This window comes from Hippocampus zosterae, chromosome 12, assembly GCF_025434085.1.
Source record: "Hippocampus zosterae strain Florida chromosome 12, ASM2543408v3, whole genome shotgun sequence".
NCBI classification, from domain to species: Eukaryota; Metazoa; Chordata; class Actinopteri; order Syngnathiformes; family Syngnathidae; genus Hippocampus; species Hippocampus zosterae.
In genome coordinates this window covers 1596855-1623160 of record NC_067462.1, presented here as the reverse complement: position 1 = coordinate 1623160, position 26306 = coordinate 1596855, and the positions used below count along the sequence as shown (strand labels likewise).

General features: G+C 46.5%; 3 protein-coding genes and 1 long non-coding RNA gene across 6 annotated transcripts in view; 3 read left to right on the top strand and 1 right to left on the bottom strand.

Annotated features, from left to right (window-relative positions):
* The window catches only part of LOC127611429 (uncharacterized), a 159658-nt gene that overhangs the window by 16020 nt on the left and 117332 nt on the right, over positions 1-26306 (bottom strand). The window lies entirely within an intron of this gene.
* Positions 270-3059, top strand: LOC127611409 (mitochondrial chaperone BCS1). Its single transcript, XM_052081938.1, has 7 exons — positions 270-795; positions 1132-1271; positions 1342-1536; positions 1640-1703; positions 1779-1951; positions 2585-2702; positions 2788-3059. The coding sequence occupies exons 1-7, from the start codon at positions 476-478 to the stop codon at positions 3038-3040; spliced, it is 1263 nt and encodes a 420-aa protein (XP_051937898.1). The 5' UTR covers positions 270-475; the 3' UTR covers positions 3041-3059.
* LOC127611407 (sterol 26-hydroxylase, mitochondrial) lies at positions 3317-8502 on the top strand. Of its 3 annotated transcripts, none has more exons than XM_052081935.1 (9): positions 3317-4314; positions 4537-4718; positions 5278-5477; positions 5780-5977; positions 6653-6816; positions 7011-7177; positions 7383-7464; positions 7899-8099; positions 8277-8502. In XM_052081935.1, exons 1-9 carry the CDS (start codon positions 4117-4119, stop codon positions 8406-8408), a joined length of 1524 nt encoding a protein of 507 aa, XP_051937895.1. In that variant the 5' UTR covers positions 3317-4116; the 3' UTR covers positions 8409-8502. The 3 variants fall into 3 exon arrangements, with proteins under 3 accessions (XP_051937895.1, XP_051937896.1, XP_051937897.1); XM_052081936.1 differs by having other exon boundaries at positions 4190-4361; XM_052081937.1 differs by lacking the exons at positions 3317-4314; positions 4537-4718 and adding an exon at positions 4728-5175.
* Positions 8633-26306, top strand: part of dnah7 (dynein, axonemal, heavy chain 7) — a 45537-nt gene continuing 27863 nt past the window's right edge. Inside the window, exons 1-29 of the mRNA XM_052081897.1 lie at positions 8633-9413; positions 10772-10906; positions 10983-11130; positions 11773-11833; positions 12093-12273; positions 12363-12435; positions 12514-12639; positions 12704-12823; positions 13307-13490; positions 13560-13745; positions 14225-14494; positions 14582-14709; positions 15550-15628; positions 15870-16094; positions 16500-16646; positions 17165-17344; positions 17418-17558; positions 18461-18831; positions 19523-19709; positions 22099-22292; positions 22584-22782; positions 22861-23001; positions 23109-23321; positions 23401-23510; positions 24213-24381; positions 25043-25145; positions 25343-25470; positions 25643-25855; positions 26104-26202. Coding sequence (XP_051937857.1) covers positions 10831-10906; positions 10983-11130; positions 11773-11833; positions 12093-12273; positions 12363-12435; positions 12514-12639; positions 12704-12823; positions 13307-13490; positions 13560-13745; positions 14225-14494; positions 14582-14709; positions 15550-15628; positions 15870-16094; positions 16500-16646; positions 17165-17344; positions 17418-17558; positions 18461-18831; positions 19523-19709; positions 22099-22292; positions 22584-22782; positions 22861-23001; positions 23109-23321; positions 23401-23510; positions 24213-24381; positions 25043-25145; positions 25343-25470; positions 25643-25855; positions 26104-26202 — 4452 coding nt within the window. The 5' untranslated portion in view covers positions 8633-9413; positions 10772-10830. The remainder of the gene's footprint in view (positions 9414-10771; positions 10907-10982; positions 11131-11772; positions 11834-12092; positions 12274-12362; positions 12436-12513; positions 12640-12703; positions 12824-13306; positions 13491-13559; positions 13746-14224; positions 14495-14581; positions 14710-15549; positions 15629-15869; positions 16095-16499; positions 16647-17164; positions 17345-17417; positions 17559-18460; positions 18832-19522; positions 19710-22098; positions 22293-22583; positions 22783-22860; positions 23002-23108; positions 23322-23400; positions 23511-24212; positions 24382-25042; positions 25146-25342; positions 25471-25642; positions 25856-26103; positions 26203-26306) is intronic.

Below are 26306 nucleotides of genomic sequence, written 5' to 3'. Positions count from 1 at the left end.
TCTGACTCAAACAATGATAAATAATTACTCTGAATTAAAAGCGGAAATAGCAACCCGACGAATTCGGAACACAAATTGTACGGAGCAGTTGACCAGTCGGAAGATTGTGTAAGAAACACCCAAATTATTTATTCACTTATTTATAAAATCATTTATGAGCGTGTAGGCGCCCAGGAAATACATATTTATTGGACAATGCAGCGCGTACAAAAATAAAGCATCGGCCTCACAAATGGGTTTATAACTCAGAAATAAAAAGCGAGCAGATTTAGCGGACATGCGTCACTTCCGTGTGTGCCGTGACAGTGACGCTACAGCAATAGATTCCGATGAGTGGAAGGCATGTGTTATCATGTTCTTAAAGATTGAATCGAAAACATCACCGACCTGTCCTCATAGCTGGACAAGAAGAAGAATGCTCTTTGTTATTCTTAAGCAATGGTAGTGAGAGACTGACTGCGTACATAAATACAACATGCCACTGTCAGACATTCTGGACAGTCTGAAGGACAACCCGTACTTCGGGGCTGGCTTTGGACTGGTGGGCGTCGGAACCGCCTTGGCGTTGGCTAGGAAAGGAGCCCAGGTGGGGATGGTGTTTTTCCGCAGGCACTACATGATCACCCTGGAGGTGCCCAGCAAGGACAAGAGCTACCACTGGCTCCTGAGTTGGATCACCAAGCACGCCACTCGAACCCAACACCTGAGCGTGGAGACGTCCTATATGGCGCACGAAAGCGGACGCGTTCAAACCCAGTTTGACTTCCATCCCAGTCCGGGGAATCACATCATCTGGTTAGCAACACTCACACATTCTTGGGCTCCAAATGGCATACAAAAACATCCACTTGAACTCGTAAAACGAATAAAAGGCGCAGCTTTAAAAGAATAGCGTTGTATTTTTTAAACTCTTGTTCAATTATCACTTTGTTCCGTTGTTGAATTAAAATTTTACGACTATCTTGGAAAACTGCGACTTCATAATCAGTAGGGCATGAATTTCCATCCTGAGAAACTGCGTCTTTGTTCTTGTAAAGACTAGACTTGTTTTTCCTTTGAAACAATATGACTTTATTCTCATATAAAAACCTTATGTAATAGTTACTTCCTGTTTTCCGGTGTGTTGTGCAGGTACGGCCGCAAGTGGATCAGAGTTGAGCGGACCAGAGAGAAACAGATGATTGACATGCACACAGGCACCCCTTGGGAGTCTGTCACATTCACAGCATTGGGCCGAGACCGAAAGGTCTTCTTCAATATTTTACAAGAAGGTAAACACTAGGGTCGTTCTCTCATATTACATCTGCTCGATGTTCAGCGAGGCTCCCTTCGCTTTCTCAGCCAGGGAGTTGGCGCTGAAGCAGGAAGAAGGACGTACGGTGATGTACACAGCCATGGGGGCCGAATGGCGACCCTTTGGGTTTCCGCGGCGACGCAGACCCCTGAGCTCCGTGGTGCTGGAGGCGGGCGTGGCCGAAAGGATCGTGGACGACGTCAAGGAGTTTATTGGGAACCCCAAGTGGTACACGGATCGCGGTAAGTAATCAATGATAGTGTCAACTTTAAAAAAAAATGCTTTCACCGATCCACACAAAACTGGATGGACATGACCTTCACTTTGTATTCATTTTCCCAACAGGCATCCCGTACAGGAGAGGCTATCTGTTATACGGACCCCCAGGATGTGGGAAAAGCAGCTTTATGTTAGTTTTCTGCACGTTTTTATTTGTAGCCGACAGTCTTTTTTTTTTTCTGTAACACAGCTGTTTATATTTCAGCACGGCTCTGGCCGGTGAGCTGGGCTACAGCATATGTTTGATGAGTCTGAGTGACCGCTCCCTCTCAGATGATCGTCTCAACCACCTGTTGAGTGTGGCCCCGCAGCAAAGTATTATTCTGTTGGAGGACGTGGACGCCGCCTTTGTTAGCCGAGAGCTGCTTCAAACAGAGAGTAAGTCGCTCTCTCCTAAAATGTACTCAGTAACTCTCCTTCAGGCTAGGGGAGTAACAGAATACATGTAATGGCGTCATGTATTCAGGGTACAAAAAAAAATTGACCCGTCTACTGTTCCAGAGAAAAGTAATCATATTAGTACGGTACATTTATGAAAGATGTGGGAATATTTTGCGGGATTACATTTTTAATACAGGGGGAGATGTCGTGCAGTTGAGTCCTCGATCGCCCGCTCTTAACTTGTTGGCCAATTTACCAGAGTTAATTGGATAACTGCTCACATTAGAGCACAAGGTCGCACGCCTTGACATCTCGGCTGGGCTTTGAATTGCTGTAAAGATTGTATTGAGTTTATTTTTTTAATGCACCTCTAATTCCTCGATTTAATATTTCTAGTTTTTTCTATTTTTCTAGTATTTACTGTAATAGTACTGCGATTTATCCATTTGTGTTCATATTGTATTTAATTGAAAGATGTTTGTTGTTGTTGTTTTTTCTCTTTCTCCTTTCTTCTTTCTACATACATTCTTGCTGCTGGAGGCTGTAAATTTCCCCAGTGTGGGACGAATAAAGGATATCTTATCGTATCTTATCTTATCTTCACTTTTAAATCTCAATGCCCCTCAACAGATCCTTTAGCCTACCAGGGAATGGGGAGGTTGACTTTCAGCGGCCTGCTGAACTCTCTGGACGGAGTGGCTTCATCCGAGGCCAGAATTGTATTCATGACCACAAACTACATTGACAGGTACTTTTGAAAAAACAAAAAAAACACTTAATGTACAATTGCAAAGATTATTCAACAGTGCATAAATCTTTTTGTGCCCCCATAGGCTAGATTCAGCGCTAATCCGGCCCGGCCGCGTGGATCTCAAGCAGTATATCGGCCATTGTACCCACTGGCAGCTCAGCCAGATGTTTCGACGCTTCTATCCGGATCAGGCCATCTCGGAGGGCGAACGCTTTGCGACTTCCGCGCTGGCGGCCCGCACGGAGATCAGTGCTGCTCAGGTGCAAGGACACTTTCTGTTGCACAAAATGGACCCTGCGGGATCGATACAAAACGTCACCCAAATGAAGGAGTGACGGTTGGAGATTTTTTTTTTTCATTTTCAAAAAAAAAAGTCTTTAATCTTTTGAATCCAATTGAAGTGTGTTGGGACGGTATGTTTTCATTCATTCATTCATTCATCTTCCGAGCCGCTTGATCCTCACTAGGGTCGCGGGGGGTGCTGGAGCCTATCCCAGCTGTCTTCGGGCAGTAGGCGGGGGACACCCTGAATCGGTCGCCAGCCAATCGCAGGGCACACAGAAACGAACAACCATTCACACTCACACTCACACCTAGGGACAATTTAGAGTGTCCAATCAGCCTGCCACGCATGTTTTTGGAATGTGGGAGGAAACCGGAGCACCCGGAGAAAACCCACGCAGGCCCGGGGAGAACATGCAAACTCCACACAGGGAGGCCGGAGCTGGAATCGAACCCGGTACCTCTGCACTGTGAAGCCGATGTGCTAACCACTGGACTACCGGGCCGCCGGTATGTTTTCATGAAGGACAATATTTTGGAGTGCCATTTTTCCTCATTAAAATAAACATTTTTGGGTTTTTTTAAATAATGAAGGCTGAAGTGTATTTTTGGCATTCGTGTACATTTCGTTGGGGAAAAGAACTGGAGCTGTGAGTGTTTGTGTGGTTTTAATGGACTTTCTGAAACACTCAAAACGCCATCTGAATAAAAACTGGGGTCAAACGAGAGGCAAGCATTGTAATGTGGGCGATGTCGGGGACGAGCTAAGTTTAGCCTGGGTTGTTTATGCAACCACAGAGAGTCTTCACCAGGCTTGTCTGGGTTTTTTTTCTTTCTCCCTCTGAATGACTGATTAAAAAGCAACATCAAATCATCCGCCGTCCATTTACTTTTAAGAATCAGTTGTGAGATTAGTTTGAATTCAGTATGATTGTTGTCAGCAGTACAGAAAAAAATGGACGGGTGAATAGAGAGTTTTGAGATATGCATTTGTTCCGGATACAACCTCAACTATGCCTGCTATTTGCTGGCTAGGCTGGAAGTGTTCAACTTGGTATGCGATGGCCCCTCCCTTTGAGCTCTTCCATGTAATCCAAACGCCTGAGCATGAAGCTATTTTCTACCCAGCATGGCTGCTGTGCGCCTGTTGCAGAGGAGCTCGGTCGCCGTGGCTCGAAGCGTCCGCAGAGGGTCAAGGAGTACGTCCTCCAACCGGGGCGTTCCGGAGAAGCCTCCGACGGTGAAGGATCTCCCGCGCGTGGGCGTTTTGGAGATGCTCTACCGGATGGTCTTTCAGGGCTTCTACAGCCGGGCGCATGAGCTTCAGGTAGAAGACGCCCGATGTGTTGCATGCTGCGTTGAAATCACACCCAAGTATGTCACACTCGCTCTCCGTCTGCCCTTTTCGCTGAGTCGAGTGGCCAACAAACCCCTCGATTGATGAATGGAATATTTACATGGTCCAAGACTTGACCTCGTGTTTCTCTCGATGTCCTTTTTGCTGACCATCCCCCGACATCGGTCTTTCGTCCTTGTATTCGCTCCTCAGCTCTACGAGAAGCAGCTCTACGGGTCCATCTACATTGACGGCATGAAGAACGTGTCCCTGACCAGCCCCAAACTGCTGGAACAAGTCTTGAGGAGCGACGAAAAGTTCCCTTGCAGAGGAGACATGTCCATTTGGAAGGATTATCGTGACATGAAAGGGTTCGGCTACGGACCTTTCACAGTGTAAGCGCGAACGACGGGACGTGTTTCCGTTGCGCGGTAATGCGATCCCGTTCCACTCGGCGCCCAAGCAATAGGAAAGTCCTGTCACATGAGGCCGTTCTGTAAATCCAGGGACAGAAGTGGTGCCGAAAGAAATAAAAAGGGGGGGGGGGGACAACCAATTAAAAACCAAGGGACAGATAAGATCTAGTTAATAAGTGTCTGCAGTTTATATATGCCCTGCGATTGTCTGCTGACCAGTCCAAAGTTTTCTCACCAGTAGCGTTCCTAGCTTTGACGGTGGCCGCTATGAGACCACCTTTGCGGCCGTTTACGTCACCAGTTCAGCACTTCTTGCACGTGACCACAGTTTTACCCACAAGGCAAATGATATGGACAAAATTATGGCCAAATGCGATCAAGTTATTCTGCGATATTCAGACCAACAAGCCATTAACACCAAGGGGCAATTTCGACAGTGAGGCTAACATGCTAACAGGTATTTGGAATTTTTTATTGTTATTTTTTTTAAACCAGTGACCTAACAGAAGGGTTGTTGTCACTTTCTTGGTGTTTCAAGAGAGGGGGAGCACTGGTACAAGCTGAGGACTGTTTTGAACAAGCGCATGATGCTTCCCAAAGATTCGGCCCGATATTGCGGAATTCTCAACGCCGTGGTTGCCGACTTCATGGCGAGGCTCGGCTATGTGCGCCGCTGCAGCCCCACCGGAGATTTGGTGATGGATTTGGCCAATGAGTTCTATCGTTTTTCCCTTGAAGGTAAATAAATGCAGTTTTGTCTTTCTGTGCGTAAACCTGAAGCTGAACTATTCGCGGTTTTGCCGTTCATTTTTTCCCTTACAACCGATCCTGATAAAACTCCCCAGGTCTCCATTTTGTGCTGTTTCTCTAACTCCCTAAATTGGCACAAGATGGCGCCAAAGCCCTATCCAAATAGAAAAGTACACCGGAGTTTTTAAGGAGTCGACTGTCGCTCTGCCGCTTTCTGGTCTTGAGTTGCAAGTAAACATTTGAGTTGGTTCAATAAAAGCTGACAAAACACTGACTTGTTTCCACATCAGCCATCGCCACGATATTGTTTGAGACCAGACTGGGCGCCCTGGAAAAGAACATTCCGGCAGGTACGCAGCAGTTTATCGACGCCATCGCCAAGATGTTTTCCAACAGTCTGGCCGTGGTGATGTTGCCCAAGTGGAGCCGGAATCTGCTTCCGTACTGGGGACGCTACATCGATGGATGGGAGGGCATCTTCAGCTTTGGTAATTTGTGAAACGTATCCTCATAGCTTGACGTGTAGAACAGCGTTGTGCCCAAGGAACGTTGGTCTTCACTTAGAGACCGAAGTCATGCTAGTTTACACCATGCCCCTCGAAAAAACGCTCCACTTTCCACAAATACGTGTACCCTTGTGCGAATGTACGCAATGTCTGACAAAGTCTCAGGGACCCACACCTGAAATTGAACAGGAAGTCGGACATTTTGGTTTGAATCGCCCATTTTGGCTGTATTCCCTTTTGGAAAGTTAGAAAATACTCGCCTCTGAAAGCAGCTTCACTCGTCAAAAAGAAATTCCGAGGACATGTGTACCATAGCAGGACACATGCAAAAGAGCCCTGAGAGCCCATTCTTGAAATTGGAACAGGACAGCCACCATTTTGATTTGAAGCGACCATTTACGACTGATTCCCACGGTAGTGGGAATTGCAAAGTTCAAAGAAAAATTAACGCCCGACACCAGTTTCACCGATCGACACGAAATGTCCATCATCATAAGACACACAGAAAAGGTTTTCGCACCTCTTGCTAAGATTTTTTTTAAACTTTGGCACAGCATGCCATCAAAGTTTGACGGCCATTTTGAAAGATTTCATCATGGCAAACGCCATCGCTTCTGTTTCTAAAAACAAACGTGCGCATGTCTGCCTTTATTTTAGCCAAACCACTGATTGACAACAAGTTGGTGGACATTCAACAGCGCATAGAGCGCAACCAGAATGTGGAGGGAGAGTACCTGACGTACTTGCTGTCAAACACCGAGATGGACACCAAAGACGTGTATGGAAGCATAGCTGAGCTTCTCTTAGCCGGAGTGGACACGGTAAATTTTTCAAAATTCCAAAACGGTGATTTATAAAGTGTGGTGCCACCAGTGCACGTGACCTCCCTCCAGTTGTGCGCAAAGAATCATTCGGTTAATTTGTAATTCCTGTTCTGTACTCACTAAAGATAAGAGCTTGTCGCGCATGTTCTTTTCATGTTATTCCTACTTTTTTTTTTTTTGGGGTTGCATAGACCTCCAACACTCTGACGTGGACTTTGCACCTGCTGTCCCGGCACCCACAAATCCAGGAGAAGCTCCATAAAGAAGTGTCCGGGTTGAAAACAGCAGATGGGACTCCGTCTGCAGGCGACTTTGCCCACTTGCCGTATTTGAGAGCCGTCATCAAGGAAGCCCTGAGGTACCGATGGCTCCTTGGATTTATTTTCAATGTTTTTTTTTTCCTTTTACCATCCTCGTAAGCTCTCTGGTTTTCATGCTGCTTACGCCATGTCTGAAAACTCACCAATTTTTTAATCTTTTGCGTTGGCTGAAGAGAACATGGTGTTAAACTATTTGGTCATCGCCTACAGTTTTAATTGCTGTCATTCTTTTTTTTCTTACAGGATGTATCCAGTCGTTACCTTCAACGCACGGGTCATGAGTGAAAAGAGCATCTGTGTTGGTGGATATCACTTTTCCAAAAATGTAGGTCTCCTTCTCGTGCGGGGGTTCTCAAACTTTTTGGGTCCGGGGAACTATTAGCCCACACATTTATCCAAGAACCCCATTATAATATAAACATCACTGAATTACCGCATGTACCCCAAGATGCCATTGATGTTTTTTTTTTTTCGTATTTCAACTTGCATGACTTTTTTGACAGGTAGGAACTTAACCAAATGTATTTGAATTAAATTAGCGTGTGACGGAAAAGTGGTTAGGACTGCACGACTGTCCGTGTTTTATGTTATGTGTTGTGTTTATTATTTTACTTTATGTTAACTGTTTTGTGAAGCGCTTTGTTACAGCTGCCGCTGTTGTGAAAGCGCTATATAAATCAGCATGTATTGTATTGTATTGTATTGTAAATTCTGTATTCACTGCCTAGAATAGTATTGCAACAAATGTTATTTCTCCAGACGGTTTTCACGTTTTGCCACTACGCCATCAGTCACGACGAGGAAATCTTCCCGGAGCCGTTCACCTTCAAGCCAGAACGATGGCTCCGCGACGGCCGTGAGAGGCCTAACGCTTTCGGCTCCATCCCGTTCGGCTTTGGTGTGAGAGGCTGCGTCGGGCGCAGGATTGCAGAGCTGGAGATGTATCTGGTCGTATTTCAAGTAAGTGACTGTGTGTAGCCCCGCAAATGTGTGCCTAACCACTTCAGAGGCGTGGCTCTTTGAAGTCTGAGGCTGGCTGTAAGTCATGGAGCATGTACTAAATACAGCCATACATAGACACAAAGCGGTTAAGAGGTTAAAGACGAGGACAACTTTATTCTTTGTTTTGTCTTTTAGATAATCAGGATGTTTGAGATCAAACCAGACCCCAGCGTTGGAGAGGTGAAATGCCTTAACCGCACCGTTCTCATTCCAGACAGACTGATCAATCTCCACTTTGTGGACAGAGGATGCAAAAAGACGGCCTAGAAATGAACGTGTCTGATGAAAATACAGCAAAGTTGCAGAGGAAGGACAACCGAGCTGCAATAAAGACAGAAAAAACGCCAGCAATTAATTCCACCTCACCCAGCTAAAATACACATTTAATTAGGCAGAACCTTGGCACCATTTTGTGGCATTTTAGAAAGGTGTCGAGTTTTTCATCGAACAATGGAAAGTTCCTAAGAGAGCAATTTGAATATCTCACCCCTCACACACATCGCATTGACAACTTCATCGACGAATCGAATAGTACCCTAATCCCATTTTGAAACCTCAACACAGTCTTGAAACTCCAATCTAAAAACCGAATTTGAGTTCCAAACTCCGACAGTACATCTTGAAACTCCAGCTCATGCCTAAAAAGTGCCTAAAAGTGTCATTTGGAACCTTCAACGTCAAGACAAAGCGTATATCAGAGTAATTAAAACATTTATTAGTTGTTTGTGTATATCACCAAATATGTAAATGTTGTGTCGCTGTGAAGTTTATTAAAAAGGTTTGTTCAGTCGCTGTAAAGTTGACGATTAGCAACCATAGCAACCACTAGTAATGACTAGACCACCACGCGAACGACATGAAATTTTGTTTCCTTTGTTTCACACCTGTGTTCATTTATTTGAAAATTGGCAATTTTGAATTTGGCGACGAGAAACGCACCGCGCACTCACCCCCCCCCCCCCCATTTCCTCTGTTGAAGCGTTTCTTTTTGACTATTGTGTCTTTTATGCACGTCACCGTGAATTTCGCGTGTCTTTCATATAGTTTGCCATTTCAAATGTGTCCACACTTCAGTAGTTTGTTGATTTTCAGGTGTGTGTCATGGAATGTCACAGATTTGCCTTGCGACGACTTGTATTGCATTCAAGTGCTCCTCGAATAGTTGAGCAACGTCATAACCTGATTTAATATAACCGTACAACACTGTTACATATTTAAATATATGTAACAAATATAGTTTTATTTCAATGTGGGTGTGTTGTCTTCAGAATGGTAAGTCTTTGACCGGTGTTTTGATTGAACTAGCTACCATGGTAACGCGTTTGTTTTCACCGGGAAGTAAATGCATCCTCCACTTCGAACAAACAGATTCGTCAGTCATGTACGCTTATTAAGACGTTTGTTCGTGGCTAAATAACCCCCTGGGCTGTCTCTTGAAACACGCTTTTTTCATTGAACGTCGATGCCGGTGGGCATGTTTTCCTTACACTGGTAAGCATTTGACCGGGGCTTTGATTTCCCTAATGGCAGACCATTTACCGGTAATTGTTCTGACTGCCACTCTACATCACGGTCATAGATAGATTAGGTGACCAAAGACACATTGCTTGCTGTAATAGTGTAAATAATACATTGCATCTTTCTTCAAAGTGGCTGACACAATGTTTCTGTAGACGTTCACGTTCCTTTTTTTTTTGCTGCGGCTATCCTGATGTTGAAGCCCCTGTAAAGTGAAAATAAGTGTCGTAAACAACCCAAATATAAATAAAAAAATATTGAGAGTGTAGAATAAAATTTCAAAATGGCAAACAAAAAGTTGTCTTGCTGTGGGCGTGCCTGCTTTCCTCTTTGTTAACATGCGCTTCCTCTTCCTTGACATTGTAAAATATTTTTGTGGTTCAGATGTAATAATCCAGTTGAGTATATTGCATGAGACGCACCATCCAATACAAGTCCGCTTTTTCCTCACAAGGGTCCCAAGGCATGCTGGTGCCCATCCCAGCTGTATTTGGACAGTAGGCGGGGTACACCCTGAACTGGTTGCCAGCCAGTCGCAGGGCACACAGAGACGAACAACCATTCACGCTCACAATCACACGTAGGGACAATTTAGAGTGTTCAATCAGCCTGCCATGCATGTTTTTGGAATGTGGGAGGAAACCGGAGTACCCCGACAAAACCCACGCAGGCACGGGGAGAACATGCAAATTCCACACAGGAAGGCCGGAGCCGGGAAGGAACCCGTTACCTCTGCACTGTGAGGTTGACACGCTAACCACTGGATCATCGTGCCACCCTCCAAAATATTCGCAAAACTGAAATGGTTAAAAAAAAAAACGTTTAACTCTCTCACCCCACAGATGAGTACAACATAGTTCCCAGTCTTTACATGACTTCAGCAAATCTTTACAAACAAAATGTAATGTGCTCAAAACCAAATCTCTGAATTCACTTTACAGGGTCTTTAATTGATGAAAATTAGTGAGGCGTCCCACAAGGAGCCATGCCACCCCAAATTCACACTTGTGGCCTAATATGTTTAAAATTCTCTTTTCCCATTTTGGTGTTATCGGTCCCTAAAAAACATTCCCTCCCAAATTCTGAGGATGGGCTCTTTGCTTTTTCGGCAGCCTGGCCTTCTTAGCGCGTAAAGTGCTATTTTGACATTCCAAAGATCTACCAAAAGGAGATGTGGATGGAATCGAGACCTTCATTTTCACCATGGCTGAACCTCAAGCAGGACCCTGCGGCAACAGATGGAGAAAGTTAGTTCAATGTTTACAAGATCGGGGTTTTGATGTGAATGTGATAGAATTTCTAATTTTATTTCAATTTTGGTAGCGTGTGTCGACACCATAGGTGGAGAAACAGACTCTATTGCAAGTCTCGGCAAATGTCCGAATCTCATGCAAAAACCCTCAAACCAGGACCGCATGCTCCCGATTAAAAAACGCCGCAGCCTGCGGAAAAGTCTGGTGAAATACATATGGTAAGTTGTTTTAATTTCTTATATGAGTCATTGTACATATCATTTCTGATACAAGTTAGTTGTGAGTGCCCGCCATTTTGTGGGTTGCTACAGCTGATCCACACTTCGAATTTGGGAATCCGCCAGTGCCGAACCGCAGATATGTAAAATCATCCATCCATCCATCCATCCATCTTCCGAGCCGCTTGATCCTCACTAGGAGCCTATCCCAGCTGTTTCCGGGCAGTAAGCGGGGGACACCCTGAATCGGTTGCCAGCCAATCGCAGGGCACACAGAGACGAACAACCATTCGCACTCACACTCACACCTAGGGACAATTCAGAGTGTTCAATCAGCCTGCCATGCATATTTTTGGAATGTGGGAGGAAACCGGAGCACCCGGAGAAAACCCACGGGGAGAACATGCAAACTCCACACAGGGAGGCCGGAGCTGGAATCGAACCCGGTACCTCTGCACTGTGAAGCCAACGTGCTAACCACTGTTTACCGGGCCGCCTATGTAAAATCAAATATTTATATATCTATTTTTTCTCTGTGGAACCCATCATCAGTTATTTGCTGTTTGAGTTTGTTGTGTTCCTTCTAAAAATGTAGAAATGTCAGAAGATGGTGACAAACTCCAAAAATCTTGTTTTTTTTAGTCAGCACGCGCAGCAACAGCCGGGAGAGGATGACGACCCTTCCAAGAGTGATTTTGAAAAGGTGATATGCGCGTGTGCATACACCCACACCCACACCCACACACTGTACAAAATGGGTTCTGAATGGGGTTAAAGTCATAGTGGGATGGTGGCCACACCATCAGCGTTTCTCTGTTTATCTTTGATCCATCCATTCCACCTCAGTTGGATTAGTGCAAATCCAGCCGAAGAGATCACACATAGCATACTTGATCAATAATAAAATCCGTTGTCCTAATACTGTCCTCACAGGCGCCGATTTTGTTCATGTTGGTTTGCAGAAATATTACCATTACATTCAAAACGGCATCAACCTGGAGAATCTCACCCCTCTCCAAGACTCTTGGGTGAAGAACATCACGGGGAAGGTCCCCGGTCACCTGAAGAGCCAGAACGAAATGCTCAACATTCTGCTTGATGAAGTCAGGGAGGACTACTTGCTCAGCATCAAGACGGCGATCCGTAAGCGTTGACTCACTCCTGTGCTCACCAAAACGGCTCACTCACTTCCTGTTCACTTTCACGCACGGATCCATCTTTCCTTCTTTTAGTGAAATACACGTTCTGTGATCCGGAGGAAGCGGACGAGGACTCTGTGAAAGATCTTCCTCTTCACCGACTGGAGTACGTTCATCTCACCTTCCGTTTTGAGCTCGTGACTGATTGAAAGGACCCACTGAATCCACCCGTCGTTCATCGCAGGTTGGTGCGCGTGCCCAAAGCATGGAAGGAGTCCTTTGTGTTTGCGCGCAAGCGCATGAACAACTGGCTGCACTCCTTCAACCCCACCATGCAGCAGGTGCTTAACCTGTGGAACACCACGTACAGGTTTGCATTACCCGGAACATGCCGCTCATGATGACTTGACATTAAAACTAAGATTTTCCCGCAGAGATTTGCGTTTGATCGATACGGCTGAACTCCGGAGCAGAACCGAGTCGATGGAGTTGTCGGTATTTCAGCAAAATGCCAACGGTCAGATTGGTAACGTTCGAGGAACCCTTCAGAACAAGTGAGCAAGACCATCACAACGAGATGAAGGCATTTGGTGTCAAAATTGCGCGAGAATGCTGAAGGAAGGCCGCAAAATCTGGAACCGCTCTTTAGCAACTTCTCCAGATGCTTCCCCTGTAATTACCTCAGCGTTACACATTTTCGACATATCTGAACCATTCCAATTGAAAGGCCAAGAAAAACAAGAAATGTTACAGAGGTATGACCTCGGCACGGATTACTTCGGTTATCATTCATTTCATTGGGAAACATCGCTTTGGGTCATGAACGCTAGGAACAGTTTGTGAGCAGGGTCTTAGGACAATTTAAATGCGCTTTTAGGCACATTGCCTTTTCACGTTGCAACCCTTTGAAGACCCCCCCCCTCTCCCGTCATGTCCACTTTTCAGAATGAAAATTCCCAATTTAAGAGACTTTTCACACACTTGTGCAAAAGCGGCCCTTTCTTTTTTCGGTCACTCGCTGTCATTTGCTGACGTAGATGGCTTCCCGAAGTGCACAACATTTACTACCACGGGGGTCGGCGCAAACTGGTGCCCCCTCAAAGCCACATGGACAAGCTGCAGTCTTTCTTTAACTGCGCCGCTACGCTAATGGCCATCCAGCTGCAGAACCTGGTCTTGGACTCCATGAGTGACTACACCAGGCTCATTTGTCCCAATCCTGTAAGGACATTTGCTTCAGTTAACTGGACACATTCGTGCCGCGGTTCCTGATCGGCTGTCTTGTCTCAGGACTCAGAGCAGACCTTTGGCCACTCGGGATTTGTGCTTTTTCTGATCCTGGAAGATCGGGAGATCACATTGGAGCCAGACCTGAAATCCTTTGAAGATATTCTGCTTAATGTCTACGAGTTCATGCTCAGGTCCGTCACCTTGCTTCCACGCGTGGAAACCAAACTCTACGCAGAATGGGTAGCGGTAAGTGAGGCTGTTGCAAAAGATTATTTTGTTACTATTTTGGGTTTTTTTTCCAGTGACAACTCTCGTGATTGAGCAATGGATCATACAAATGTAAAAATACAAATGAAAGCTACAGGCAGCCCCTTTTGATGGCATTTTTTTGAGGCTGCTTAGTCCGAATATGACTTTCTTTGAATTGGCTCTAGTTTTTGAGGTTATTGATATTACAGACAACAAATTAAAAGATTAAGATTAAGATATGTCCCGCAATGGGGAAATTTACAGTCAGAGTTCAGAAACGAAAACACTGGGTAGGGAGAGGGGGAAAAAAACCACGCTCGAACTCGAACTAAATTGATTATTGATATGCTTTGACAGTTTACGAAATGTCAATTTTTGATGATGTCGGCCAACTGGGTTTGAAGCAGACAAAATTTCATAGCTGCTCCTCGATGGGAATTCTCTTTCATTTTCCTCTTTTTCGCCTCTCCTCCCAGTCAAGTAGCTCCGGGGAGACCCTGAAACCGGTCATCCTACCAGAGATCATCGAGGCCCAGGAGACGGAGGTTCGCAGGGTCATCCAGGAAGAATACGTGAAGCCCGTGGCGTACATCCACGAGTACGACAAATACAGCACCTTGGTGAACAAGGAGGCGGAGGAGGCCATGGAGCGTTTCCTGGGGGAGGAACACACCTTCCAGGAGCTCATGACGGAGGTGATCAACTACCAGCAACTCATCGACCAGATTCAGTACACCTCGCGCAAGGTATGCTGAGTACGTGAGTGAGGGAATTCTTTTCGATTAAGTCACGCTAAAAAGGACTCACGCTCTGGTGCTGGCGTCCTGCTTTAGGTGGTCAGTCTTGGCATGTTTGAGGTCCAGGCCCACAAGCTCATTCAGGCCTTGGTGAAGCGCGCCACGGACCTCCAGCAGAAACTGGTTTCACGGATGCTCCAGGGCCATCAAGACATCAACACGGCGTCAGTTGGTTTGGCAAAAATTCACATGTGGGAATCATTAGCTCACTGCTAGCGGTTCTGTCGCTAGAGTGATTAGCGCACGTGCCCGCCTCTCAAAAAGCCCCTTCCTGGGTTACGGGGTTCGTATCTGGGCGACGGCATTTCCCATGCCAAGTTTGCACGTGTGAATGGGCGATACGACGGTTTTCGCCCTGGTTTAACAAATACCCACGGTAGCCTCATTGAAAAATAACAAAATTATTCATATTTGAAAGTGAAACTGTTTTTATTTTTTTTGTCCATGTGTGACCTGCGTTTGACTCACCAAAAGTTATGTTGGATTATTATTATTATCTGACATCGAGAGGCGTACCGACCTCTCACATCGAGAGGAGCCAGATGAGGTGGCTTGGGCATCTGATTCGGATGCCTCCTGAGCGCCTCCCCGGTGAGGTGTTCCGGTCATGTCCCACCGGGAGGACACCCCGAGGAAGACCCAGGACACGCTGGAGAGACTATGTCACCCAGCTTGCCTGGGAACGACTCGGGATCCCCCGGGGAGAGCTGGAAGTAGCTAGGAAGAGGGAAGTCTGGGCTTCCCTGCTAAAGCTGTTGCCCCCGCGACCCGGCCCCGGATAAGCGGTAGATGATGGATGGATGGATATTATTATTATTATTTTTTTTTGGTGTACTTGTGCCTTGAACTTGGCCGTCAACCATTCCGGGGTGTATCTGGCCTCTCGCCCAAAGTAACGTAGTCCTATCAACAACAGATGGCTTTGTCAAAAAATATGACATCATTAAAAAAAAAAGAAGTGCAACTTTTCTCATACGTTTTCATATGTTTTCTTGATTCCATAGGCTTTGCAATGAATTTGAAAAGATCGCCGAGAGGGCACTGAGCACGCCGCCTGACACGCACTCACTGATGGAGTTGAAGGTATCGACACGAAATTGGTGTTTTGTTCTCGATGACCTTTTTGGGAGCCTCAACGTAGCTATAAACTAGTCGACGCATCCGAGCGTGTCCATACCGCAAAAACTGAATACATTTTAGGGGTCTGGAACATGACCCTGTACTGCAGAATTGGCCCAAATCGTATCCTCGACGGAACATGGCATCAAAGTTTGATACGTGCGTGGGTGTAAATATCGCCAAATGTTCCCCGTCCCCTCGCCAGGCCTTTGTGAATAAAGTGAAGATCACGGACCTGCCGCAGCTTGAGCAAAGGTTGGCCAACTCCAACATGCAGCTGTGCTCCCTGATCGACTTTGTGTCGCTGTCGCCGGCCGACATGGAGCTCAACAGAAAGACGATCCAGTGGCTCGGGCGGCTGCCCACCATCTTCGAGGAGCACGACCAGATCGTCTCGGAGAAGACCACGCAATATCAGAACAGCCTCAAGGTTGATCCTCACTTTAGGTTCCGTAAACCTCGGACTGAAAATGAGCAAGGCCAAAAAAAACGTTCTAAAATCGAGTTCGGCCATCTTTTTTTGCGCATCGGAGTTTTCAAATGTACAGATGAGCCTTTTTCTAATTTCTAATAAGTTAACCAATTATTTTATCAATTTTAAAATATTTTTTTTTACTAGGTTTAACAGTGTATTAAAATGTAAAGTTTTTTTATTATCTGTAATTTATGAACTAATTGTTTCATAAAAATGAAACATTTAAAAAATAAATATATGTATATATTTTATCATTTAAAATAAACCAAATAAATGATTTCATGAGCTAGGAATAGCATCTAAATAAGAGTCAGTACTTACAAGTGAATTTGCCAACACATCTGCGTTTGATGATTGCAGTTGTTCCGCGAGCTCTTTGAGGAGGAACTGGAGACGTACAGTGTCCAAGTGGAGGAGTTTACGAGTTTTGGCGACCTGGAGGATCTCAGCAAGTACCTCAAAAAGGCCCAGGCTCTCAATTCCAAACTGGACGCTGCCATAGAACGGGTAATCATAACCCCCCCCAAAAAAAATTGCACACACGAAGGCTCTTGGGAGCACCACATAATCCCAACCTGAATTCAGCATAACTACCATGTACTGTCTACCCTTGAGGTCAACCTCATTGGTCAGAAGGTCTGCTGAGAGAGAGTCTGCAAGTCCAGCGCACTTTGTTGCCACGGGCTTGAAAATCGACTTCAAACTCATTCCCATTGCTCCATTTAGCGGTGCTGTTTTGCAACCTTGCCTGAAGAGAGCGGCATTGGCTCGAGAATGAGCTCACCGGCTTGCTTGTGCCCCACATCTAGTCAGTACTGAGCGTTTCCCAACCTTCATTAAGACTTTGTGTCAACAACACCACAGTTTAACAAAGCTGACCTCGCAATGTACAACTTGACCACCCAATCGATTGACTACTTTCCTATCCAGGCCTGCCTTTAGTGACACCTTTTCAGAAACGGCGCAAAACATGACGCTCAACATCAACATCATCTGTGGATTTTTTTTCTTATTCTTGTAAACAGATCAACGAATTCAACTTGGAAGAGGAAGCGTTCGACTGGCCCTCCTCGCAATACCCACTGCGCAAAAAGACTCAGGACAAGCTGACGCCTTTCCTGCGGCTGTACGAAACGTCCAACGACTTCCTGACCAATTACGAGCAGTGGCTCTTCGGGCCGCTGTCTGGCGTCAACCCGGACAAGGTGACGTGCGTCTCTCAAAAGGGCACCGAAAAAGGCCCCTTTGTGAAATTCTGTCATTTCGTGCGCCTTTCAGATCGAAGGAGATGTCAGCAACTACTGGCGTTCGTTGTATAAGCTGGAGAAAGGCTTTGTGGATGTGCCCAACGCTTTGGGTCTGGCCACCATCATGAAGGAGAAGGTGGAGGTCTTCAAAAAGGATGTGCCCATGGTGCAGGTGAGGCGACAACCGGCAGGCTTAGACCACTTTGGGGAATTTTTATTTGAGTTTCTAGTTTGGCTTTGACTTTTAAATGTTGGTATTCATTTTCAGAGCAGGTTTGTTAGTTTGTATTTTGAATATAAACCCAGTCGGGCTCTGAGGTCTGCCGACTTGGCTCAATGAATGGAGCCCAGAGTTGAAAGTAAACACGGTGAAGCTGCACTTAGCTGTTCCGCTGCACGCAAATGAAAAAAGTTGGAAAGAGAAGTCAGCCCGTAGTGTAAATTCAATACAGGTTAAAAACCTGGTCCCCCCCCCCTCACACCTTTGACCAAGGTCCTCTGTACAGTTGTTGTTGTTTTGTTGTTGTTTGGAGGCAGTAAGGATGGTGAGGAAGGAAGGAAGGAAGGAAGGAAGGAAGGAAGGAAGGAAGGAAGGAAGGAAGGAAGGAAGGAAGGAAGGAAGGAAGGAAGGAAGTCAGCCCGTAGTGTAAATGGATGGGATGGAGGCAGTAAGGATGGTGAGGAAGGAAGGAAGGAAGGAAGGAAGGAAGGAAGGAAGGAAGGAAGGAAGGAAGGAAGGAAGGAAGGAAGTCAGCCCGTAGTGTAAATGGATGGGATGGAGGCAGTAAGGATGGTGAGGAAGGAAGGAAGGAAGGAAGGAAGGAAGGAAGGAAGGAAGGAAGGAAGGAAGGAAGGAAGGAAGTCAGCCCGTAGTGTAAATGGATGGGATGGAGGCAGTAAGGATGGTGAGGGAGGAAGGAAGGAAGGAAGGAAGGAAGGAAGGAAGGAAAGAAGGAAGGAAGGAAGTCAGCCCGTAGTGTAAATTCAATACAGGTTAAAAACCTGGTCCCCCCCCCCCCCCTCACACCTTTGACCAAGGTCCTTTCTACAGTTGTTGTTGTTTTTTCTATTCAGGTCCTCTGTAATCCAGGCTTGCGTCCGCGCCACTGGGAAACGCTGAGCGAAATCTCGGGCAAACCCCTCAGCACGACGGACGAAGAGTCCGCCAACATGTCCCACTTCCTGTCCCTGAAAATGGAGGAGTTCCTGACCGAGTTTGAAGGCGTCAGCGAGTCTGCCAGCAAGGAGTACTCCTTGGAGAAGGCCCTGGAGAAGATGACCGGCGAATGGGCCGACATTACCTTCAAGCTTCTTCCCTATCGCGAGACGGGAACCAGCATCCTATCGTCGGTGGACGAGGTGCAGATGCTGCTGGACGACCACATAGTCAAGACGCAGACCATGAAGGGCTCGCCCTTCATCAAGCCTTTCGAGGTGGAGATACGGTAAGACCCACAAACACGCTGGCGAGTCAAATGGCGTATATGCCGCATCTCTTAACTCATTCACTCCCAAAGACGTTTTTAAACGTCTTTTCAGACTTGGTCCAGAATTGGCTGCTACTGAATGAGTTAAATGGATGGGATGGAGGCAGTAAGGATGGTGTGGGAGGAAGGGAGGAGGGAAGAATGCGTGGAAGCAATCCAGGATGGCTATTAATGGAAGGAAACAAGAAAGGCAGGTTGAAGGATGGAAGGAAGCAAACCAGGATTGGTATGAAAGGAAGAAGGAAGTAGGGAAAGGAGGAAGGATGCACGGATCCCCACTCAACAATCAAACCTGTTGCCGCATCTCAGCTAACGCTAACCAGTTGCCTCCAATGACACTCAATGCATCTCTGCTTACCTTTTAGTTTTCACGTGACAATGTCTGAAGTAGTTTGGCGGTTGCTTGAAAGTGGTGGACCTTCACCCGGCCTGTATGTCAAGTCATGGGCAGAGAAACTCAGTGTGGGCGTTGGGATTCTGGACATTGGGCAGAAATAAATTCATTTGATTTGATTTTTTTTTTGAAAGAAATAGGCAGAGGACAAAAGATCGCCTCTAAAAAGTCTGCTTTCCACCTTTCACGGATGTGTGATGCGAAGGTAGGGGAGGACTTTGGCCGGCCGTGAAGATGATGTTGTTATCCTTGCAGCAATTGGGAGGGCACGTTGCTGCTTCTCCAGGAGATCCTGGACGAGTGGCTGAAGGTTCAATCCACGTGGCTTTACCTGGAGCCCATCTTCAGCTCGCCCGACATCATGGCACAGATGCCCGAAGAGGGACGGCGCTTCACCAATGTGGACAAAACCTGGAAGGACACCATGAAGCAAGTTGCTGCGGTAAGTGCGCACGGCGCCGTATCGCCCTTCTCCCTATGCTAGCCCCAAGCTGTCCAAGCGTTCGATTCCCCATAACGCTTGTTAACCCGGAGCCTTTCATTGCTGACGAATGGGCTACACCCTGGACTGGTCGCCAGTCAGTCGCAGGACACATACGAATGACCACTCACCCTTAAGAGTCTTTTATGAACCAAACATGCTTGCTTTGAATAGTAGTGGGAAGAGTGTGAATTTACAGATTTTCTTTTTGGGGGATTTTTTTTTTTTTAGGGTAACCCAGCAGCTTGGATTGTAACACCTTCCTGGACTCAATCAATCATTGCAATCAAATTCCACAAATATACTGAGTAAAGCTTTGCATTCCACCGTGAGAGCCTCAACGTGATATAATTACAAAAGTTAAGGCATTACCCCCCGAGACTGCTGAGGAAGCCAAATGAGCCTTGAACTTGGCCAAGGTGACTTTTTTTTGGAACCCAAAATGAAAATGGATTCCCGAGCTCGGCCAAACCAGATACACAGACAAAGACGTGATTGGGTGCGAATGGGCTGTATAGTTTGATCCAATATGGCCATCTGATAAAGAGATTTCATCAAACTTGTCTTTTGTTGTTGAGGACAATAAGGAAGAAGCTCGGTTTTTATGCATTTAGTCAGCGGAAAGCCCAAGTGCTCATGCATTAATGGAAGCATTATGTGCCATAATGGTGTTTTTATGCAGCCCTCAGATAGTGGGGTGGCGCGGCGGGGGGGCAGAAAATGGCCTGAGCTGATTGGGCAACGTGGCAATCTTTGTCTTTTTCATTGTGCCACACTTGTGCTCCACGTCGCACAGTATTGTCCACGTGAAAATGTGGGTGCGTAATAGAGAGCCTGCAATTCATCACGGGCTCTTATTGCGGCATTATTGAGAGCGCCCCATCACTCTTTTAGCAAACAATATGGCGGTTGGCATCTCATTAGGGTGGGTGATGGCATGCGGCATTGTTAAAGTTAAATAGGTTCATGGGGGGGAAAAAATGGGATGTGCTCCCATTATTATTTTCAATTGTCTATGCAGCGGTGGCCAAATGGCGTATTAGGAAAAGACAAATGCAAAATGGCGGAAATGGTTGCAGCGGTGGTTTGTTATTATCACATTTCTAGCATTAGCGTACGGTATGGAAAAGAAATCGGCGAAAAATACATCTGATTCTGAGAAATCCGACAGTACGCGGCCACTTGAAGGTGACATCCATCGGATTTTAATGAAAAAAGCTTGTGTATAAAAACTTTATTGGGTTTTTGTACATAGTAACACCAAAGACAAAGAAATGGGCGTGGCCAGTCATTTTATTGCTGTGCTCCCATTGGCTCGGCGGCACAAAGTATCGACGTCTAGGTAGTTCACAATGCTGTGTTCTGCTGAACTTAATATTGAGTCACTTACCGTTACTTGCTAATAAATGCGCACATTGTGAATCGAGTTAAAATTTGTGGAGGAACTCAAGCATGTTACGTTCCCCTTTATCTGTTGATTAGCATGGGTCTTTATGTCGGTGGCCAAAACGTGCCTGATTCAAATTAAATTGTACAAATAAACTAACCACCAGAGGGTGCTAGAATTGCACAACTGGAAAACCTTCTGACCTTTTTAACACTTGTGATGCTTTTAATCTTGTGACATGACAACGACAACATCTTGGCAACTTTGATATGGTGATGATTTGAAGGTTGAGATGTCGAACACAAGAGAGCCGAGAGAAGCTAACATGTGACGGCAGCACCGGGGTGCCGTCCTCAAAAGAGTTTGCAAAGGGTAACAAACGTGCTCAGTGGACCTGAAACCAGATGCATCAATTTCAGGCGAAAGCTCGGACTGAGCGTCAAATAGAAATGATAGATTTTGTCTGGAAGGTGCGCCGTTATCTCCACTCGCAAAGAAAACGAGGCCATCGAGGGACAGGGAGACCAAACACAAATGCGGTTATCAGCATGCGTCTTTGTCACGGATTTGTATCATAAAATGAAGGAGATGCTTTCTTTTTTAGTCACTTGATTACTTTCATTGTGCTGGAGATAGTGCTGCCATTTTCCACAGTTTCAAACAACCCGCACTTTTGCCATAACAGCTGGCGACGAATCTTGAGGTTGAGCGAGACGAGTGGTTTCTCCCTAGGGAAGTGGAGCCTAGAGTGTGAAAAAATAAAAAATAAGCGGCAGTATAGATAATAATAGGAATTTCACTCATGGCGGCAGAACTTCACGCCCTTCAAAAATAAGCATGTGGCGCATGGAGCGGACACATTCCTTTATTGGTTTATAAAAATACAGAGCCCCAAATTTGTCGGAACATTCCCATGGCTGCCATGTCAAAGTCCGGTGTCGTTTTTTTTTTCCCACTCGGCAGGACAAGCACGTGTTGGCCGTCATCGAAATCAATCAAATGCTGGACAGGCAAAAGAAGTCCAACGAGCATCTGGAGATGATCCTCAAAGGACTCAACAACTACTTGGAGAAGAAGCGACTCTACTTCCCGCGCTTTTTCTTCCTGTCTAACGAGGAGCTGCTGGAAATCCTCTCCGAGACCAAAGACCCCACGAGGTAAACAAGACAATGCCGTCGTCAAAAGGCTCGGCTCATTCATGGTACGCTAACACATTTTTTCCCCAACGTTTCCCATGTTTTTAACAACAAATGTCCAAACTCCCCCAAAAAAAACAAATTCCGCCATTCCTTCAACATGTATGCGGTTTTTCAGACTCGGGTTGCCATCTTGTTAAATGTTAGCGTGTTAGCACGTGACCAGTCCTCCTTGCGTTTGTAGTCTACGCTCTCCATTTTCCATAGATTAGCATTCTCCATGAAACGACGCTCTTCTTCGCTTGTACTCAGGGTGCAGCCATTCTTGAAAAAGTGTTTCGAGGGCGTCGCTCGCGTGACCTTCACCGAAGACCTCGACATCACTCACATGAAGAGCAGCGAGGGAGAAGAAGTCCAGCTCGTCGACATCATTTGCACTCCCAACGCCCGCGGCCAGGTGGAAAAATGGCTTCTGGAACTGGAGAACGACATGATTGCTTCTCTGCATAAGGTGCACTTCTTTTTTTTTTTCCTGCCTTTTCGCCACCCGGCGCCGGACCGATTTGTTTCTCACCTCGATCTATCGCAGGTCGTCGGGGAAGCTATCGTTGCGTACCCCAAAGCTTTGCGGATCGACTGGGTGCGCTCGTGGCCCGGCCAGGCAGTCCTGTGCGTCTCACAAGTCTACTGGACGAAGGATATCCACGACGCCATTAAATCAGGGCAGAAGGTGAGCCTGCGGACAGCGTCAAAAGCACAGCAGTCCCTTGTTTAGCATCGGGGGGTGGGGGGGGGGGATTAGACAGGAAGCCTCTTTCTCATTTTTCTCATTCTCAGGCCCTGGACGCCTACCTGGCTCAAAATAACCGACAGATTGACGACATTGTGGAACTGGTGCGGGGCAAGCTGTCCAAACAGAACCGAGTCACCCTGGGAGCTCTGGTGGTCCTCGACGTCCACGCCCGCGATGTGCTGGCCTTGCTGGTGGAAAAGGGGATCAGCGACGAGCACGACTTTTTGTGGCTCAGCCAGCTGCGCTACTACTGGGTGGTACGTAACGCGTTGATTTTGGAAAATGCTAAAATGTCCGGAAACCGGCCAGTGGGCTGACTTGTGCTACGTGGTGCAGGAAAATGATCTGCAGACAAAGATGATCAATGCAGGTTTGCCGTATGGTTACGAATACCTGGGCAACACCCCTCGTCTGGTCATTACCCCGCTGACTGACCGCTGCTACCGGTAAAGCCGCCACCTTCTTTTATTAGGCAATCCCTCCGTGACAGAGCTGCCCAAGTCCGGTCCTCGAGCGCCCCGACCGAGCCCTAGTTTTTTAGACGCCGTCCTCTTTCAATACAGCTGATTCAAACGAGCAGGATCGCTATCGGGCTTTTGCAAAGCTTGATGATGAGCTGATCGTTTGAATCCAGTGAGTTGGAGGATGGAGACATCTGAAGCTGAAGGTTGGGTGGGGGCTCAAGAGGAGGCCTTGGGTTTCCCTGCTACTCCTTCTTGGCACACTAGCACCACCTCAGAATTCCTTTAAAATTCAGCCCCGATGCCGACGGGCAATATGAAATTTGGTGTCCGTGGATTTCATGAGTAGACCCACGAAAAAGTTCAAAGAACCCATGCCTGAAAAGACGCGGCAAGTCAACCGAGCCTTTGGTAGGGGTTGCGTGGCCCACCAAGGCTGGCTCAGTAGCTTCTGATTTAGCTTCTGAAACCTTAACGTCAAGACATCGGGTAGGCGTGGCTGTCATGAACACACCCATAAAAATGTCTCAAGAAGGCCTGGCTGCAAAAACACAGCAAGTCTGCCGTTTTGGTGGGAAGCGGCTATTTGAGGCTCATCTTAGCCATTTCTTCAAAGACAAAACTGTCAACTGAACAAGACAACATTGGCTTTTTCATCGCATTGACTCAATTCGCCTTTTCATTCAGCACCTTGTTTGGTGCCCTCCATCTCCATTTGGGTGGAGCCCCAGAGGGCCCGGCGGGCACAGGAAAAACGGAAACCACCAAAGACTTGGCCAAGGCTGTCGCCAAGCAGTGTGTGGTCTTCAACTGCTCCGATGGACTCGACTACATTGCGCTAGGAAAATTCTTTAAAGTGAGTACAAGTTTCTCATATTGTTCAAGTCTGGTAAGGAGCCATTCTTTTTTTTTTTCTGAGCTGTATTGTTACAATTTGCATAATAGTGCCCTCATTCCAAGTTCCCCATGATTTAGTAGCCTGGTTGGCAAAGATCTGTTATTTCCTGTCAGAAGCGCTCCCCTTTCGGGTTCATTAGGTAAGCAGAGCTGCATCGGGCTTTCTTGGATGCACAAGCGTTAGCTTCTAATAAGCAGCACAGACTCGATTGCTCGTGCATATGCTCAGTGTCAAAGGGATGATGGCGGGCTGGATATTTGGTGATTTGTCCACTGCATGTACTCTATAAAGTGCTGCCCCCTTGGGTGAAAATGCTTTCATCATCTTGACATGCGCTAGTTTCCCTCCTACCACATTGTGGACTCTGCTTTCTCAAGTCGAAGCTGCTGGAGTCTCAAAGCCCGGGCCGGCACCCGGTTGTCATGGTAACAAAATCCTGATTCCCCATTGGCCAAGAATTTCTCTGTTGACACACACACACACACAGGCTCATTTCAGAAAGAGAGAAACGGGAATATATCTCTGAAGTGTTGTGAATTGTGAAAGAAAAACAAGAATAATGTATGTGTCCTTCAAATTTCTCTGACATGTATGATATTGAATGCGTGTGTGTGAGCAGGGCCTTTTGTCTTGTGGAGCCTGGGCCTGCTTTGACGAGTTTAACAGAATTGACTTGGAAGTGCTGTCCGTGGTGGCTCAGCAGATTCTCACCATACAGAGAGGTTGGTTTGTTTCATGTGTCAATCATTTCCCCACTCCAAATTCAAAAAAGTCTCCTTTGTGATATTCCATCCTTACTCCAAAACGCAAGTTGAGTTTTTTCAGTGACGAACAGAGGTTAGGTTTGAGAAGCGTTCCGCTTGTGCGTTGTCGATGTATCGAGATGGTCACGAAGCGCTGCGCCACTGCCACATTTCAGGAATCGCTGCCCATGCCAAGCTGCTGATGTTCGAAGGAACAGAACTGTCCCTGGACCCGTCCTGTGCTGTGTTCATCACCATGAACCCCGGTTACGCTGGGCGCTCCGAGCTTCCGGACAATCTCAAGGTACCTGCTGCTACCCAGGACTTGCGAGGGCTGGAACTTACCAAATTAGGGGCGACTGCGGGGTTGATTTTCACTTCATGTCGCGATCTAAAATTGTGAGCCAAAGAGTCACTCGTCAGCTATATGTCGAACGGGACAAACGCATTCAATCACACGTATCGATGGCAATCAGGCGCTGTTCAGGACCGTGGCCATGATGGTGCCGGACTACGCCTTGATCGCGGAGATCGTGCTCTACTCGTGCGGCTTTGTGACCGCGCGGCCCCTCTCGGTGAAGATTGTGGCGACCTATCGCCTGTGCTCGGAGCAGCTTTCGTCGCAGCATCACTACGATTACGGGATGAGGGCCGTCAAGTCCGTGCTGACTGCCGCAGGAAACCTCAAGGTAGGCGCACTCACGCCCATTATTTGTGGTGGTAATAGCAAACACGATTTGTCGCATTTATTTTATTGGAAGTGTGTAAAAAAAAAACAAAAACTAAAGCTTGAAATAGGCCCCTGAACCCTTTTTCATGTGAAACCCTTCACAAGCGGGGATATGTGCTTCCAATTTAGGCTGATCTGGGTAAAATGGATGTCACGTGACATGCATTGTAGGCTGCTGATTCTTTTTTTTTTTTTTTTGCACTGCAGCTTGCGTTTCCGGACGAGAACGAAGACACTTTGCTACTCAGATCCATTATTGATGTGAATCTTCCAAAGTTTCTGGCCCAGGACCTCCAACTGTTTGGGGTATGTAAAAAAAACAAAAAAAACCCCAAAACAAATAAAACTCCATTATTGCTCCACTCAAAAAAACAAACACGTTTTTTCTTGAAAACATACCTTTTTCTTGA